This window comes from Dendrobates tinctorius, unplaced genomic scaffold (genome assembly GCF_039654945.1).
Source record: "Dendrobates tinctorius isolate UK_male_01 unplaced genomic scaffold, ASM3965494v1 ptg000028l, whole genome shotgun sequence".
NCBI lineage: Eukaryota > Metazoa > Chordata > Amphibia > Anura > Dendrobatidae > Dendrobates > Dendrobates tinctorius.
The window spans coordinates 71,166,966-71,186,422 of NW_027361696.1; the positions used below are offsets into that span (position 1 = coordinate 71,166,966).

The 19,457-nt window shown below is 45.5% G+C and overlaps 1 protein-coding gene across 4 annotated transcripts in view; it reads left to right on the top strand.

The window, feature by feature from the left end:
* The first annotated feature begins 4,863 nt into the window (after window positions 1-4,863).
* Window positions 4,864-19,457, top strand: part of KIF18B (kinesin family member 18B) — a 61,329-nt gene continuing 46,735 nt past the window's right edge. For 2 of the 4 annotated variants that reach the window (XM_073570958.1, XM_073570961.1), the window contains exons 1-6: window positions 7,228-7,385; window positions 9,951-10,294; window positions 12,054-12,211; window positions 15,316-15,420; window positions 16,199-16,309; window positions 17,130-17,327. In XM_073570958.1, the coding sequence (XP_073427059.1) occupies window positions 9,985-10,294; window positions 12,054-12,211; window positions 15,316-15,420; window positions 16,199-16,309; window positions 17,130-17,327 (882 nt within the window). In that variant the 5' untranslated portion in view covers window positions 7,228-7,385; window positions 9,951-9,984. Of the gene's footprint in view, window positions 5,088-7,227; window positions 7,386-7,492; window positions 7,625-9,950; window positions 10,295-12,053; window positions 12,212-15,315; window positions 15,421-16,198; window positions 16,310-17,129; window positions 17,328-19,457 lie in introns of those variants that run through there. The other 2 variants (XM_073570959.1, XM_073570960.1) reach the window with 2 other exon arrangements.

The following is a 19,457-nucleotide window of genomic DNA, read 5'->3' on the forward strand; positions in this document are numbered from 1 at the left end:
GAAGGGACTATGATTGTTTTATGGAAAACCCGTGCCGGATCTGGTTTTGTGGCGGCTAAGCGAGACTCCCCTATGTGAATGACAGCGCTACCTCACATAGGATAATTGAATACATAACAAATGCTTTCCTTCCAGTATGGGTCATCGTTCCGCGTGTCTGCTCGCGCCGGAAATGTGTTCGGTTCACTCCGTAAATGCAATAAATAGGCTATGCGCAAGTCTGAAAAGTTGGAGTTAACTTTTTTGTGGCTTCAATCAATTTGAATTTGCAAATATTACAGGGGTTATCCAATACTTGGAATCCCTATGTTTTTAGCCCCTATTAAAATAATAACACCTATATTCACCTCCGGTGCCGTTCCAATGGCATTGGCTCTCCCGGGGATCTCATGACATTGTTATGTCAGGTGAGCCCTGTGGCAAATCAGTTATGGCTTCACTCGCCTCTCTTACTGACGTAACTGACATACGCAATTCTCACTTTCTCCGGATGTCTTGATTTGTCTGAAGGAGAGGAGAGTGAGACAGCGCTGATTGGCCTCAGGGATCACATGACAATGTCACGAGAGCCCTGGGAAAGCCAGTGATGACACCGCTGGAACTGCGCCGGCATCGGAGGTGAATATGGGTGTCATTATTTCACTGAAAGGAAACATGGGATTTCAGAATAGGTTGCTTGAATAGTGGACAATCCTTTTAATGTAGTTTAACCTCTTGGAATCCACACACAAAAAAGTTGTTTTTTCATGCTGTTAAGAAATGTTCATTGTGCCATGTGGCATTGTGCTGTACATTTGTTTTGCTGCCCCTGCCCAGCACGTTGGTCAGGAGCAGGCAAGCAGATGCCCCATCTCCTATGACACGAAAACTTATCCTCCACTGCAAACATACCGTATAGCGCTCCACTATCTCCAGCAGTCTCACACACAATGAATGGAATGGAGGTTGAGCATGTGCACCTTTGCTTTATTCAAGACAAAACTGTAGACTCCAGTTCCCGGGATCCTGAGCCCTGATCACAGGAGACCGAGCGGTCGGACCCCCAGCAATCAGTAAGTTATCCCCTTGCTTAAAAGTTTTCAGAACAAGCCTTTAAAGGGGACTTGTCAGCAGGATTGTACTGAGTAACCTACAGACAGAGTCAGGTCAGCACCGTTATACTGATTTCAATGATACCTAGTGATGAAATCTGTCTTGTGGTTGTTGTTTAATCTTTATTTTCAGTTTTAGTTAATGAGATTCTCGTACTTCGTGGTGGGCCTGTGGGCGGGGCTGTGAGCAGGGCTTTATGTGGTGTTCTGTTTAGCTATTCATAATGCAGACTGCTGACAGGTCACTGATCCCTCACTGACCTGCCCCCTATTTTACATACTGAATATTGTATGTATTGAAAAAAAAATACAGGCAGCGGCGCCTGCGCTGCAGCATAATAGCCTCTATAATATGCATTAAATTGTTTTATTTAGAGATATACATTTATTCTGGAAAAAAATCTCTCAAAATGCCGCCAGTCGCTCCTGCGCATTAGCATCCATAGGCGATCCGACAGATGCAACTGCGTCTTGCTGGAGACAATTTTTTTTGTCCTCTAGCAAAATGGCGCAGGCGGCACCAGTGCAGTACCAGCTATCAGATCGATTTTGAGAAAGATTTTTTTTTCCATAATCAATGTATATGACTAACTAAAACAATATAATGAACATTACACATGCAATCATGCTGTAGAGCAGGCGGCGCCGCCATCTGCCTGCTGATTGTGGGTTTTTTTTCCAATACATATATTCAATATGTAAATTAGGGGGCAGAAGCAATCAGTATGAATACCTAATCAGAGCACCACATAAAACCCCATCCACAGGTCACCCACAGCCCCACCCTGGAGCACGAGCATATCATTAAATCAAAACTGAAAATAAAGATTAAGCAACAACCACAAGATGGATTTCATCACCAGGTATCATGGTAATCAGTATAAAGGCGTCGACCTGACACTGTCTGTAGGTTACTATGCACAATCCTGCTGACAGGTTCCCTTTAATACACGTTGTCTAAGCAGTGATTGTGGCTTATTAACCCATGTGCTTAACATACAGAGCAGGTATTTAATTAGCACCAAGAAGCAACAACAATAAATATATACATATATGATAATGCCCAGTATCAGAGAACGAGACAAGGCGGTGACCATGGTCCAAAAACACCTTGTGCATGGATTACCACTCCATATGCTAATCTTAAAAAGGAGAAAACGGAGTAACGGATACAAAATATATGCAAAAGTATAAGTTTTATTAGTACTCACATCAAGTGCTGACAAGTATACAAGTTGACTAAAATAGGGGGGATAAGCCCCAATGATACAACAATCAGGACAGACAAGGACAGGGTAAATAAAATGATACCAGTGCTCGAAATCTACATGGCACAACGTTCAGTCAGCCCATGGGCATTGCACATAACAGACATATGTCTAATGGTAAAAGATAATCAAATATGGCATACTCAATTAAATGTGTATTGTACATAGTTGTACATGTCTAGAGCGCAAAAAAAAAAAACCATCCAGAGGGGTCAATGTGCAAGTCCAATGGACACTGAACATAAATGAATCAATGACATGTGAAAGGATTCTTAAATAGTAAATAACATATGTATCAACATATCAAAACTGCGCAATTGTGCCAGAGAGAACCCGGGAGACGACCCGCCCAGCGGTCCAAATGACCGAAGTGTGGAAACAAGTAAAGGCAGGCTGCTTACCGGGGAGCAGAGGAGGTGAAGGCCCATGCAATGACACCCGATGTACGTTTCGCGCCCGCCACAGGCGCTTTATCAAGGGAGTGTTGACTGAGGTGAACCACCATGTTTTTATGCAGAAAGACCTCCCACTTGAAAGCGGTCACATGGGGCAGGTCTACCAACCAAAGGCAGCGGACAGAGCATGCGCAGTGCAGCTCACTCAAACCAGGAAGTGATCAATAGTATGGTCACAAAAAAAAAAAAATGGCGGGACAAAACCGCACTCATATAAAAACTAGATAGCATCGTTACCCTAGACGCCTGCGCAGTGTATTGCGTTGACAAAAAGTGTCAGAGCTCAATGAATGATAAAGATGTAATCAGACCATAATAGCGGCGCATACTCAGTGCAACACCTCAGTCCTCCAGGAAATGGGGCAGGCGTCACGCGTCAGGGAAAACAGAGGGAATTTAACCCCGTGTATAACCTGAGGCGGGCAGACGCCCAAACCCATATCGGAGCAACGGGTGAGCGCAGGTATGCGCACTAAGGTTACAGCATAAAGAATCAGGAGAAGAAAATTAAAAATTTAAAAAAAAAAAAAAAAAAAAAAAAAACAAATAAAAAATAAATAATAAACCAAGGTCACGAAGACAGACCATGGAGGAAATACAGTAAAGATAGTGACATCAATCATAATTGGGGCAAACAATATAAACACATTATATGATAGTGTGTGCTACCAAAAATCCAGAACACCAGTAAGGATTGTAAAGGCACACAATAAGATTGATGCAACAGTCCAGAGAAACTTTTTTTTTTTTTTTTTTTTTTTTTCCTTTCTTCCCCTTTTCTCCCTTTCTTCCCTCTTTTTTTCTCTTCTTTTTATATAGTAATAGACGAGTGACCCGAACACGATGGAGTGTCCGCATTCTCCATAATATCAATATGCCGTGAAACGATGATGAAGGTAGATATTCTTTCCAGATCCAACAGATAATAAACGCAGGCGTGGGTACGGACATCCAGAGTAGAGGGGTCCACACCACACAATGGTACCAGTGAGTCCACATGTAGCCAACACAGAAAACACAGGGAAACTAAAAAAAATATATAAAAAGACAAAAAGTTAAAATCATACAAACCGAACGTTGATAGGGCCTAAAAAAATAAAACAATGGTGAGTGCAGCGGAGACAGCAGAAGCTATAAAAATGAGGAGAAACTCAGAGATTCGTTAAGTCCTTTGGAGTCTGAGTTTCTCCTCATTTTGTCTTTTTATATATTTTTTTAGTTTCCCTGTGTTTTCTGTGTTGGCTACATGTGGACTCACTGGTACCATTGTGTGGTGTGGACCCCTCTACTCTTTATTATCTGTTGGATCTGGAAAGAATATCTACCTTCATCATCGTTTCACGGCATATTGATATTATGGAGAATGCGGACACTCCATCGTGTTCGGGTCACTCGTCTATTACTATATAAAAAGAAGAGAAAAAAAGAGGGAAGAAAGGGAGAAAAGGGGAAGAAAGGAAAAAAAAAAAAAAAAAAAGTTTCTCTGGACTGTTGCATCAATCTTATTGTGTGCCTTTACAATCCTTACTGGTGCTCTGGATTTTTGGTAGCACACACTATCATATAATGTGTTTATATTGTTTGCCCCAATTATGATTGATGTCACTATCTTTACTGTATTTCCTCCATGGTCTGTCTTCGTGACCTTGGTTTATTATTTATTTTTTATTTGTTTTTGTTTTTTTTTGTTTTTTTTTAATTTTTAATTTTCTTCTCCTGATTCTTTATGCTGTAACCTTAGTGCGCATACCTGCGCTCACCCGTTGCTCCGATATGGGTTTGGGCGTCAGCCCGCCTCAGGTTATACACGGGGTTAAATTCCCTCTGTTTTCCCTGACGCGTGACGCCTGCCCCATTTCCTGGAGGACTGAGGTGTTGCACTGAGTATGCGCCGCTATTATGGTCTGATTACATCTTTATCATTCATTGAGCTCTGACACTTTTTGTCAACGCAATACACTGCGCAGGCGTCTAGGGTAACGATGCTATCTAGTTTTTATATGAGTGCGGTTTTGTCCCGCCATTTTTTTTTTTTTTTTTTTGTGACCATACTATTGATCACTTCCTGGTTTGAGTGAGCTGCACTGCGCATGCTCTGTCCGCTGCCTTTGGTTGGTAGACCTGCCCCATGTGACCGCTTTCAAGTGGGAGGTCTTTCTGCATAAAAACATGGTGGTTCACCTCAGTCAACACTCCCTTGATAAAGCGCCTGTGGCGGGCGCGAAACGTACGTCGGGTGTCATTGCATGGGCCTTCACCTCCTCTGCTCCCCGGTAAGCAGCCTGCCTTTACTTGTTTCCACACTTCGGTCATTTGGACCGCTGGGCGGGTCGTCTCCCGGGTTCTCTCTGGCACAATTGCGCAGTTTTGATATGTTGATACATATGTTATTTACTATTTAAGAATCCTTTCACATGTCATTGATTCATTTATGTTCAGTGTCCATTGGACTTGCACATTGACCCCTCTGGATGTTTTTTTTTTTTTGCGCTCTAGACATGTACAACTATGTACAATACACATTTAATTGAGTATGCCATATTTGATTATCTTTTACCATTAGACATATGTCTGTTATGTGCAATGCCCATGGGCTGACTGAACGTTGTGCCATGTAGATTTCGAGCACTGGTATCATTTTATTTACCCTGTCCTTGTCTGTCCTGATTGTTGTATCATTGGGGCTTATCCCCCCTATTTTAGTCAACTTGTATACTTGTCAGCACTTGATGTGAGTACTAATAAAACTTATACTTTTGCATATATTTTGTATCCGTTACTCCATTTTCTCCTGTTTAAGAACAATAAATATATGACACGGGGTTGAAATCAGCAAAGAAGTCGGTAGTAATAAAAAAATTATGGCCTTTAATATGTAAATGACTTAAAAAAAAATATTAAAATGTAGGAAAACGATGTAAGTTTGGTATTGCTATAGCTGTACTGACCCATGGAATAAGGTGAAAATCTCATTTATACTGCATGGTCAAGGTCACACAAACAAAAGGGGGCAAAATTTTTTTTCCCATTTCTCCCCCATAAAAAAAATAATAAGTACCAAAAGTTGTGCCATCCTAACATACAAATTACTTCTGAACCTAAAATCTAAAATGCAAACTAAACCCCTTAGGCTAGGTTCACATAGCGTTAATGCAGTCCGTTTAACTCCTAGTGTTAACGCTATTCCCTAATGCGATTGCGTTATGCGGTCCCGCTAGCGCAGATGCTTCCTCTGCGCTAGCAGTGACGGACCCTCGAATGCTGCAGCCCGTGTCCGAGGGTCCGCTTAGGACATGTGTTAGTGATGCGCCGCGTTATGGAAGTCTATGGCAGTGTTAACGGATGCGTTACATCGCGTTAATGCTGCGGTGTAGCGCAGTCTGTTAGACGGACTGCCATGACGCAATCTGAACCCAGCCTCATAGAGGAATATAGGGGAAATACTAATCATACATATAGTATAGATTTTACATGTTTAAGACATGACAGTGCTCAGTATATAAAAAAAGAAAATGTTTTCCCCAAGCTTTTTCCTTTCCACTAAACGTGTGAACATGGCCCTAAACAGTAAAAACAAATGGATATCACTCACAGGAACGCCATCCGCCTGCTGTCCGGATTTGTTTTTTTTTTCTAGGACCCTTAGACTTGCATTGGCGGATTTTATCGTGAACACAGATCAAAATGGATGGTCAGAATTCGGTCAGTATTTTACATCAGTATTTATAAGCCAAAACCAGGAGAGGAACGATCAGAGGGAAAGTATAATAGAAACACATCAACCACATCTGGATTTATCACCCGCTCCTGGTTTTGGCTACAAATTCTGAGGTAAAATACTGACCAAATACTGAACGTGTGAACGTGGGACTACGGGTCACCTAATAAAACAAAAAAATGGACAGCAGGCGGATGTCATTCCCGTGATTGATGTTTTTACAGTTTAAGAGCCAATTCAATCAAGGAGGGCATATGGAGCATGACAGTCTTGAGGGAGTGGCGGGTATGCCGAATTCATTAAAATGGCTGTCCGGTCTAAAATGACGTCTCAGGTCACTGTGCGCTGCGAGGATTCGCCGGTTTCTGACTGGCGGGTACATATAATGTGTTACTTCCAGGCAGAATTTTTGTTTTGACATCAAGAGAAGAGCCATAGCGATCATTTAACACTGACAGCCTTGTGTCACCATTGAGGGGAATATTTTTCGTTTTATTCAAAGTATAATAAAATGCAACCAAATCAGGTTTTCCTACAATTAAAATAACAACTGCATTGGTTTTTCATCAAAAATACTGCAGCGAGCCCAATGACCAGCACCTAAATGAAATTTAGTACTACAACTCCCAGTAGGCACCGCGATTTTCTTTACGTCACATCCTCGCCTATCAGAGCAGAGGACTGATCGTCCAATCAGTACCCGCGGAAGGAATAGCCCGCTTGATTTGAACTTTAGTATGCCGGAAGTGTGGAGGATGGGGGCGTGGCCTGCGCTGCTGCTGGGAAACCATTCCTGATAGAGCGGAGGATTGATGGAGATTGTAGACGGTGTTACCCGCTGTATTTATACCAGGTGAGTGGTCACATGGGCAGGTGGTCACATGACGCTGTAGTCTCCGCACTGCAGTCACTCTAACCTCTAGGACTATGGCGCCTGTGTCAGGCGGTGCCAGCTGATTCCAGCTGCAACTCTGCGCCGTGTACAAGTCAGTGGTCACGTCGGGATTTCCCAGAGGCTTCTATTGACTTCTATGGAGCGCTGCCTTTAAGAGCTCAATATTGGAATATGGCCATTGGTTTCTATGGAGCAGGGTGTGTGTCCTCCCTCCCTGTCTGTCTGGAAACCTCCCATAGTGGTCAGTTGTGCCTGGAAAACATTATTCAAACGGATATTGTACATTAATTAGTAGAAAATCAATGTTAAAATAAGAGGGGACCTATCATCTCTGTTCTGGCACCTGATTGGTGATTATCTGCAATAAAGACCCCACAAAACCAGACTCCTCCACACCTGTACAGCAGAATCGCCCCTCTCTGACTTGCCAAACCTCTAAAATATAGCAATTAGCCCCAGTCCTCACAACCACACTTATCCCATCCCTAACCCATCTCGTCACTATTTCTAGCACCTTCCCTTCTGCTTTCAAACCTGCCACAATCACACCTCTCCTCAAAGAGCCAACCCTCGACCCTCCGCTATGTCCATCTATCGCCTCATATTGCGGCTCCCATTCACTTCCAAACTCCTTGAGCAGCACGTCCAACAACTTTTTTTTTTTTTTTTTTTTTACAGCCAAAGCCAACACAATTGACCACTGCCTCCTGCTACACATCCTCTCTTCCTTTGGCGTCAAAGATCCTGTCCTGGATCTCCTCATACCTTTCCAACTGCACATTCAGCATCTCTCACTCCCACATTACCTCCTCATCCCACCCTCTCTCTGTTGGAGACCCTCAAGGCTCTGCCCTAGGACCCCTACTCTTCTCCATCTATACCCTTGGCCTGGGACAACTCAAAGTCCCATGACTTCCAGTACTATCTTTATGCTGATGATACTCAGATCTACCTCTCTGGGCCAGACGTCACCACTCTGCTGTCCAGAATCCTAGAGTGTCTATCAGCCATATCCTTCTCCTCACGCTTCCTCAAGCTCAGTGTGGACAACTCTGAACTCATCATTTTCCATCTCATGTATCTTCCTTACCTGATCCATCTATCACAATAAATGACATCACACTTTCCCCTGTATGGGAAGTCCGCTGCTTCGGAGTAACCCTTGACTCTGCCCTGTCCTTTAAGTCGCACATCCAAGCGCTCGCCACCTCCTGTCGCCTTCAACTCAAAAACATTTCCAGAATCCGTCCTTTCCTCAACCCTTACCCTACCAAATTGCTTCTGCATACCCTAATTATCTCCCGCCTCCACTATTGCAACATCCTTCTCTGTGGCCTTCCTGGTAACACTCTCGCGCCTCTCCAGTCCGTCCTCAACTCTGCCGTCCAACTAATCCAACTCTCCTCGCTACTCCACCACTTCTCCCCTTTGCAAATCCCTTCACTGGCTCCCATTCCCTCAGCGTATCCAGTTCAAACTACTAACTCTGACCTACAAAGCCATTCATAGCCGTCTCCATACATCTCCGAACTAATCTCCCGATATCTTCCTTCACATAATTTCCGGTCCTCCCAAGGCTCTTCTCCACACTTATTTGTTCCTCACCCAATCACCTCCAAGACTTCTCCCGAATATCCCCAATCATCTGGAATTCTGTACCCCAACACTTCCGATTTATCCACCACATTTGGATTCTTCAGACGGAACCTGAAAACCCATCTCTTCAAGAAAGCTTACAGCCTGCAATGACCGTGCTACCACCTCAACACCATCGGAGCTACTGCAATCCCCAACTTACTGTCTCCTTCCCTATCATCCTGTAGAATGTAAGCTCACATGGGCAGGGTCCTCTTCCCTCTGTACCGTTCTATCATTGATGGTTTCTTTACTGTCAAATATATCTGTATTTTGTATGTAAACCCATCTCTTGTGCAGCACCTTGGAAACAATGGTGCTATATACATAATAATTCCCAAGTCCAGGGCTACACAGCGACTTTAGGGGTGCAAAATGAATGACAATGAAATCCCACCAATATTTTTGTTGCGCGGTTCATTCAACTGTATATGGACACAGTGGCGCGGTGTTGAGGGCTGAGGCAGTATGCTGTCCTGGGCGGATTCAGCACTTTATTCCAGGTTGAGGTGGAGCGGTGTCGAAGGGTGCAGTAGCGTGCTGTCCTGGGCAGACGCGGCGGGGCTTTGCGAGGCTGAAGGTGGAGGCAGCGTGCTGTCCTGGGCGGAGGCGGTACGGTGTCCCGGGCTGAGGACGGAAGCAGCTACGTGTCCAGCTTGGGAGAAGTGCAGGGGTGAAAGCTTAGGGGTGCATTGCAAAAAGTTGCTTGTTTGTACTTTTACCCATTTATGAACTGGAGACAACCACCCCTTTAAAAGGAACCCTGAAAAAGGCGCGTGTGCACTTAGCCTTGATGTGACGTCATCAGTGTGCATGTGGTCTTCACCCAAGGACCATGATATAAGGTAGGGGTCAATAACCAAAGACCATTTCTATCATCCCCATCAGGACCGTCTGACTCCAGCTGCCTTATAACTTTAATATGGCCACCGAAGAGGGGAACGTCTCTGTGGTGGTCCGTGTCCGCCCCACAAACTCCAGAGAACAAGAAGGAAACCAGAATTCCGTAGTGCAAGTCGTGGATCACAACATCCTGATATTTGACCCCGAGGAGCCCGACACATCCAGCGTCTTCTCCAACATCCGAGGTCACGAAGGAACGAGGCGCAAAGGAAAGGACCTGAAATTCATATTTGACCGGGTTTTTGATGAACAAAGCCACCAACGAGACGTGTTTGAGCACACGACCAAGAAGATCCTCGACGGGGTCCTGAATGGCTACAACTGTTCAGGTAAGAGATCAGTGTATGTGGTTTTACATTCAGCACATCGCAAATGCAGAGTTCTCGGGTGCAAAATGCAGTGCTCGCGACATTCTCTCCTTGCCAGATGATGTGTGTCCATGTGTTGTTTGCTAATCTTGTGTACATCACAGAGCCGCCTCGTCCCTGTTATTAGGGCCGTTTACTGCAGCTCGGCGTGCAGGAACCAGTATTGAATTCATGTGAGCAATAATCCCCAACAATGGATTTATTTTGAGCCGCCTGCCGTATAACGATCGCCTCTGCTTGTTCTCGGCTACGCTTCATTAACGCCATAGACAGTAATCCTGGCCGTCTGTTATTCATTGCATCTCGTCCGGTGGTACGTGGTGGTGGCGACGTCTGCTGCACAACGAGACGCTTTGTAACCGCTGGGAGACAAAGTGGTCGGAGACTGATTGTTTATAAGCCTGTCAAGAGAGTCACGGTCTTCAGTGTCAGGTTATCGGATCCTGTCATTGTGCCACTGCACAAAATGTTCCCTATGTAGTCACCGGTATTGATATGACAGTGGCGTGTAAGTGATTACTGGAAAATAATCCCTGTAAAAAGGTTTAATTCAGTTAGGAAACCTCCACAAAGGTGAATTCTGATCCCCTTGGGTTGTCATAAATATCAGATCGGTCATGGTTGGCCACCCAGCACTACCACCAGTCAGCCGGATGTAGTCGGCACAGCTCTGCTGTATGTAGGCGTTGGGTAGAATAAAACCCCAACATGCCCAATTCTCCTTTTTCCCTGATGTACCCCAGACTTCTGCATCCATTGTTTAGCCACCTTGATCGGAAAAGGGGATTGGTCTTGAGACCCTCACCCATGGCTGAAAGGAAGGAGGCCAAGCAGAGCTGTGCAACTGCTCAATAGAAAGTTTGTAGTTTATTGTCCGCTAAGGATACCTCAAAAACGCATGGGGGTCCCAAAGCCCCATAGTCAAAGTTATTGAACATCTCAAGACTTTAACTCATTGTGACAGTTCTTTTTTCAATAAGGAGAGACCTGCTTCTGGGAACTTATATAGTCAAGCCTAATTAAAGGGTCATTCCCATCTTCATAGATGGGATTGTGCTAGTAAAAACAAGCACTTTACTGCTTATTAAAATTTGCAGCTGTTCTTGAGATATTAACACTTTTCTTTTGTTTATATCTTGTTACCTAGGAGACTGACCACCGCTGCTGTTTGAATTGTAAGTGCTGACCGGGGTTAGGAGAGAACAACGATCCTGACCAGCTTCAAAACAGTGCTTTTAGTAAACAAAAGTCTGTATTTGTTTTGATGTCTAACAGCGGTGGTCGGTCTCCAAGGTAACAAGCTGTAAACAAAAGAAAAGTGTTAATATCTCAAGAATCGTTGAAAGTTTTAAAAAGCAGTAAACTGCAAATTTCTTGTATTTACAAGACCTATTAGCAGGGCTGTGGAGTCTGAGTCGGAGCCCTTTTTGGTGAAGTCGGTGTCATGGAAATTGAAGAGTCGGAGGTTTGGATTACCGACTCCACAGCCCTAGTATGAGGGAGTCAGTGTGATGGAAATTGAGGAGTCGGAGGTTTGATAGCCCTGCCTATCAGACAATACCCACTTACGAAAATGGGGATAAATCCCTTTAAGGAAGACCCATTATGCGGTTTTTTTGTCCATAACGGAGTATTCCCAAAAATTACCTGTTGCCTTTAATGGAGAAAACATATAAGTGAACAACTTGTTGCATGTCCCATTTTTCTTTTTATTTTCTAGTTTTTGCTTATGGAGCCACAGGAGCGGGGAAGACTCATACGATGCTGGGAAGCGAAGACGACCCCGGAGTCATGTATCTCACCATGATTGAACTCTATCAGCGGATAGAAGCCGTCAAGGAGGAGAAGTCATGTGAGGTCCTCATCTCCTACCTGGAGGTAAGAACCGTGTGGTCACGTCAGGAAATGATCTGGTTAAATTGTTTTGTGAACTTTTTCTTCCTCTATCTTCCCTTTTTTTTTTTTTTTTTCCCTCTCCTTTTACATTTGTTTTTTTTTTTTTTTTTTCCCCTGGGATGGGTTTACCATGCAATTTGCTAAAACCTGGGGGAAAAAATTCCAGTGGTGTGCCACAAAATTTCCTCTTCCCCTCTGAAGGGGCAAGTTCGTATTTACATTTCCTAGAAGAGCACTGCATGGCATATAAGTCTCCTTACACTGGCGCGTCCAGTATGTCACTCTCCACAAGAAGAGACGATACCTCTTAGACCTCAGGCATGTCACTCTCCTCAAGAAGAGACGTTATCCTTTAGACCTCAGGCATTTCACTCTACACAAGAAGAGACGTTATCCCTTAGACATCAGGCATGTAATTCGCCACAAGAAGAGATGTTACCCCTGAGACTTCAGGTATGTCATTCTCCACAAGAAGAGACAATACCCCTTAGCCCTCAGGCATGTCACTCTCCATAAGGAGAGACGTTAACCCTCTTAGACCTCAGGTATGTCACTGTCCACAATAAGAGATTTTACCCATTAGACTTCAGGTATATCCGTCTCCACAAGAAGAGACGTTACGCCTTAGACCTCAGTCAGATGCCTTTCATACAGCCAAATCAGATCTCATGCTTTGCACTGAGGAGGGGCAAACACCCAGTAACACGTCAGGTTTGGTCTTTATCCTAAGTCATTTGGCAAAGCTCGTTATAGGGTCGATACTGACCTTTAGGATTGCTTCTTCCAATAGGTGGCATTATAGAACAAGTCCTCGTCCTCTCTGAAGAGGCAATTTGTATGTTTAATTTTCACATAGAAGGGTTGCATGGCCTGTAAGTCTCGTCACACTGGCATATCTCTTTCCACAAGGTGAGACGTTACCGCTTACAACTTTGGGGTAAAAAAAGAAAAATTGCTGTTTGACTTAATTTTCTGAAACTAGTAATTTTATGTAGGTGTTTGTTTTTCTTGTTGTCTGGCAACCTGTATTTTTAGTGTTACAATTTTTGGGTGCTAAAATGTTTTGATTTCATTGTATTCGGGGGGGTGAGCATCAACTGAAAAACTGTGTATGTAGATATATGTGTGTGTGTATGTGTGTGTGTGTGTGTGTGTGTGTGTATATATATATATATATAATGTATCTCTATCTCAGCTTGCATGTACAGTATGTAAAGTGAGTACATCCCTCACATTTTTGTAAATATTTCATTTTATCTTTCCATGGGGCAACACTGAAGATCTGACACTTAGATACAATGTAAAGTAGTCGGTGTACAGTTTGTATAACAGTGTAAATTGGTGCTCTCTAAATAACACACAGCCATTAATGTGTAAACCGCTTGCAACAAAAGTGAGTACACCCATAAGTGAAAATGGCCAAATTGTGCTCTCCCTCTCCCTCAAATCCCCCCCCCCCCAGTCCAGGGACACCCGACAACAGTTGTGACACACAGCTTGGCCTCACATACATTGCACACACAGCTCTGCTGCAGGGTCCCTCTGATCCCATGTATACAGGGTTACTATACTCCCCACCCCCACAATGTTGTGATGTGATATAAGACCCTACTCTGTGACACGAGTTCACACTTCTGCACCAGCACAGCCCTGTGTCTGACTCCTCCCAAGCACGTGACTGGTCACATGGTCATGACATCATCACAGGTCCTTTAACTGCCCAGGATCTCACATCTGCCGAGAGTTCAGGCAGGGAAGAGAGAAAAAAAAGCAGCAGCTCGGGGCAGGGCTGGCATGGGGAGGGGATGAGGCAGCACTGTCTGCCCGGTGACACTGCCTGCCACTGTGTGTGTATCAAAGCTGTGCTGCAGAAAATTTGTGTGTATAAAGGAGGAGGGTGAGGTGCAGGAGGAGGCTGTGTAAAAAGAATCAGCATGAGGCGCAGGTGGAATTTTGCGGGCCGTATTGCCGCAATTTTAATGGTCTGCCGCAATAACGGACCTCAAAAAACTTACGTATCGCCGTTTTTCATGTTTCCAATACTATGGAAAAAGCATTGGGGGAAAAAAACGGTGTTCCGCAAAACCAGAAGTCACGGTGCGCCACAAAAACAAACTTCCGTTGCTTTTGTGGCCCCATAGATTTTCAATGGGGGCTGTGTCCCTAAGCCGTGAAAAAGATTGAGTAGGCTCAATCTTTTTTTTTTTTTTTTTTTTTTTTTCACGGCCACAAATACGGGCACACGGCGCACCGTGGAATTATTGCGACCCATTTTTGCGGCCCCATAGAAATCTATTGGGGCCGCAAAAACACGGTAAATGTAAAAGAAGCCTAAGGCCCCTTAACTTACGCTGTTATTTGTTATAACTAACCACAGTTACTATGCCCGGGCAACGCAGGGGTGTACTCACTTTTGTGTTATGCCCTATATTGTATAATGTTTTTTAAAGAGAATCTGTCACCTCATTTTTCCCCTATGAAATGCGGCCACCTCCATCAGGGGCTTATCTACAGCATTCTATAATGCTGTAGATAAGCCCCTGATGTAACCTGAAAGATAAGAAAAACGAGTAGATACTCACCCGGGGGGGCGGTCCAGTCCGATGGGTGTCGCAGGTCCGGAGCCTCCTATCTTCTAGCAATGACGTCCTCCTTTCTTTTTTCGTGGCTCCTGCGCAGATGTAATTCTATGCCCTGTTGAGGGCAGAGTACTGCTGTGCGCAGGTGACGGGAAAGGTCAGAGAGGTCCGGCGCCTACGCACTGCAGTACTTTACTCTGCCCTCAACAGGGCAGAGAATTACGCCTGCGCCGGAGCCGCGACAAAAACAAGGAGGAGGACAACATCGCATGAAGATAGGAGGACCCGGACCGCGACACCCATCGGACCGGACCGCCCCCAGGGTGAGTATAATATAACTCGTTTTTCTTATCTTTTATAGAAGGCTGTAGATAAGCCCCTGATGGTGGTGGTCGCATCTCATAGGGGAAAAATGAGGTGACAGATTCCCTTTAAACCCAACAATTCGTCTTGTCACCCTTAGTATTCCAGAACAGAAGTTTATTCTTTTTCTCAATGTTTTTTCAGGTCTACAATGAACAGATCCAGGACCTGCTGGAACCCAAAGGATTTTTAGCAATCCGAGAGGATTCTCAGAAAGGGGTTGTGGTCCAGGGCCTTTCCTTTCATCAGGTAAGTGATTACACGTTCATCTCCACAGTACAAGCCTGGCGGGATCATGTCGTTCATTAGCAACAGTGCTGGCAGCGGGCTTGTGTGTTGCATTATACACTGAGGACTCTTGTTTGTGAGTAAACATATTCATTAAAGGGGTTCTCTGGTGATAACCTGTTGATCGGTGAGTATCCGATCCTTGGGACCAACAACGATTGTCAGAACAGGGCACTGTTATCCCCATTAGAATGGAGCAGCAGTGCACATGCTTGACCTCTGCTCCATTCATTACCTATGGGGTTGTAGAGAATGACTGGAGCAGCAGTGCACACACTCGACCTCCGCTCCATTCATTCCCTGTGGGGCCGACCTGTAGAGAATGAATGGAGCAGCACTCGGGGTGTTTGACCTGCCGCTTCATTTTGTAACAGCGGTAAAGTTACCCATCAAGGCTAATAATTCCCCATTCTGCTGATCGATGCGGGTCCCACCCATCGTACCCACTCCAATCAGCAAGTTATCACCTGACCTAATGGGTCCTATTTGATTTTTTAAGCTTTGTACGCAGGTATGTGTTTGTGTATAGAGCGGGTGCAAAAGTATAGCAGTCTATATTGCAGGCAATCACACAAGTTCAATAACTACGTCTATCCTTTTGCCTTACCCTCTATCGCTCTGTATGTTAGAGGCGACATGTGGCACATCTTGAGTTCCTACTAAAAGATTGTCTTGTAATGCAACATATTTCCAAAAATCAGCAGATTTTCTAATAGTTTTGTTTCCTCTATATCAAAAGCCCAAATCTGCAAAGCAGCTACTGCAAATGTTAGCTAACGGAAACCTGAACCGGGCGCAGCATCCGACAGACGCTAATGCAACATCATCCCGCTCACACGCTGTTTTCCAGGTAAGTTTACCTTTGAATTCACTCATTTTAATTTTCCCTGGTTGTACTACTTCTTAGTAGCCCAATTTCATGTGTAATTTTGCTGAAAATTAGGCTTAATGCCCTCTTGTTTTACATGCAGATCAAGGTGTCTTCCGTTGAAAATAAGTTATTGATCAGCGGGGGTCTGACTACTGGGACCTGCACCGATTGGCTCAACAGGAAACTTTTTTCGCAAAAGTAGCGGCAATTCATTCTGTATGGGGCTGCATTCGGCATTTTTGAGATTAAATGGAGCGGTAATGGGGTGTCCGACCTGCTGCCCCATTTTGTAACTGGAATAAAAAATGAAAAATTCACTGTTCTGCTTATCGGTGCAGGTCCTAGCAGTCAGACCACCACCGATCACCAAGCTATCACCTATCATATGGAGAGGTGATGACTTGTTTGCTTTTGACATCCTCATTTAAGCAGATGGAAACTATGCAGTGTAGTGTCACATAATCTATCCAACACTTATCCCCGCCCTTGATTCCATACACAGGAGCACTTGTTCGGCCAAGCATGATATACACTATTTGTCTGTTATCTTTTAGTGCTGTATGCATATTCCCTAGTATATTAAGTCGCAGGTTCAGCCTGTCTTTCCCTGCCTACTGCTTGTAAAAAGTGACAGGAAGAAACCTTTCACAAGCCGGGGGAGTTGGTCAGATTCTATATCTTATGATATGCAGTTATTGATTTGTCACAAGGCTCAATAGATTTAAAAAGTTTCTTCCAACATTTCCAACTTACATGATGCCTGACCCGTGACACCCTCATCTTGTCTGTTCTCTTCTAGATTTATGTCAAGCAGAAAGACCGTACAGCCAGCATCAACCAGGACATTCGCGTGGCCAAAATGAGCCTAATTGATTTAGCTGGGTCAGAACGAGCCTCGACCACAAATGCTAAAGGCGAGCGGCAGAGAGAGGGCGCCAACATCAATCGTTCCCTGTTGGCGCTTATAAATGTCATTAACGCTCTGGCTGATGCCAAGGTACCCGCCTTTCTTTTGATCTTGCATGCTTTTGGTGCTCGGCGCTGATTCTTTTCATATGAGCATGATGACTGATTAGTATCTTGTTGTGTTCAGAGCCTCATGAAAAAGCCTTGAGCGTTTGCCGTGTATTAATTTAATCTGCAGTTCCTGGGCACAAAGCAAACACAGAGTAATCTTTTCCTTGCATAGACCGATCGGACACTTGGCGCAGATTATCTCTGTTTTTGTTGAGATGTTCCACGACTAGAGGGACAGCATCACATCTGTAACACATGGTTCTTGTTTGTCACTTTTTTTTTCCTTCACGACTGTCGAACTCCCAAGAACTGTGTTTGGAGATTTCCCATATTGACCGTGATTCTATAAATACGAATCGTTTCTTCTTCCTCCAATGCAGGCGTCGGCACGTGAAAGACCATGACTGTTGTGGAGGGCCGAACCAATAGGCCTAAATTAATTCTACTCAATATTGAGATTGATATTTTATAATTATTATATTGATAATTTTATTAATTGTATCAGAATTGTATATTGAGCAGAATTAAGTATGCTGACCCCCCCTATATATTGTTTGAACCCGAGCACAGCCCCTTCTGTGTATTGTATGAGCCCCTCAAAAGCCCCTTATATGCGTTATGAGCCCCACACAGCCTCCTCCATATGCGGCATGAACCCCACACAGCCTCCCCCCCCATATTCCTTCCACATGAGCCCCACACAGCCTCCCTATATACACTGCATGAGCTCCATACAGCCTCCCTATATACACTGCATGAGCCCCACACAGCCTCCCTATATACACTGCATGAGCCCCACATGCAACACCATGTGCATCATATAACCCCATATGCAGCACCATGTCACCCCCTCATGCGCAGTACCATGTCACCCCCTCATGCGCAGTACCATGTCACCCCCTCATGCGCAGTACCATGTCACCCCCTCATGCGCAGTACCATGTCACCCCCTCATGCGCAGTACCATGTCACCCCCTCATGCGCAGTACCATGTCACCCCCTCATGCGCAGTACCATGTCACCCCCTCATGCGCAGTACCATGTCACCCCCTCATGCGCAGTACCATGTCACCCCCTCATGCGCAGTACCATGTCACCCCCTCATGCGCAGTACCATGTCACCCCCTCATGCGCAGTACCATGTCACCCCCTCATGCGCAGTACCATGTCACCCCCTCATGCGCAGTACCATGTCACCCCCTCATGCGCAGTACCATGTCACCCCCTCATGCGCAGTACCATGTCACCCCCTCATGCGCAGTACCATGTCACCCCCTCATGTGCAGCACCGTGTTGTCACCCCCCCATGTCCTGCACCGTGTTGTCACCCCCCCCATGTCCTGCACCGTGTTGTCACCCCCCCCATGTCCTGCACCGTGTTGTCACCCCCCCCCATGTCCTGCACCGTGTTGTCACCCCCCCATGTCCTGCACCGTGTTGTCACCCCCCCATGTCCTGCACCGTGTTGTCACCCCCCCATGTCCTGCACCGTGTTGTCACCCCCCCCATCTCCTGCACCGTGTTGTCACCCCCCCATCTCCTGCACCGTGTTGTCACCCCCCCCATGTCCTGCACCGTGTTGTCACCCCCCCCCCATGTCCTGCACCGTGTCGTCACCCCCCCCCCCATGTCCTGCACCGTGTCACCCCCCCCCCCCCCATGTCCTGCACCACCATGTTGTCACCCCCATAGCCTCCCCATGCCCAGCCAAATAGCCCATGCTCATAAGGGGAAAAAAAACACCACATACTCGCCTCATTCCGTTCCCTGGCGCTGTGCTTCTCTCCCTTCCTCCGGTGCGCGGACTCTCCGGAGTAAACAGCTGATGCAATGACGTTATTTCATCACGTCAGCTGTTTCACGCGTTGATTGGTGGATGAAGTGGTCAGATGCCCTTCCTCCACCAAAGGAATCGGCAGCGCCGCACAGAACCGCGGCGCACATGGAAACAGCGAGTGGCCAGGCGGGCATTGTGAGGCCCGTGGACCTCTGATTTCCAGCCCCTCGGCTGTCTCGGACCACGTGCCAGACTGAGACAGCCAGAAGGCCGGATGTGGCCCCCGGATGTGGCCGCACTTTGCCTGGGTCTGCTCCAGTGTATTCTATTTTA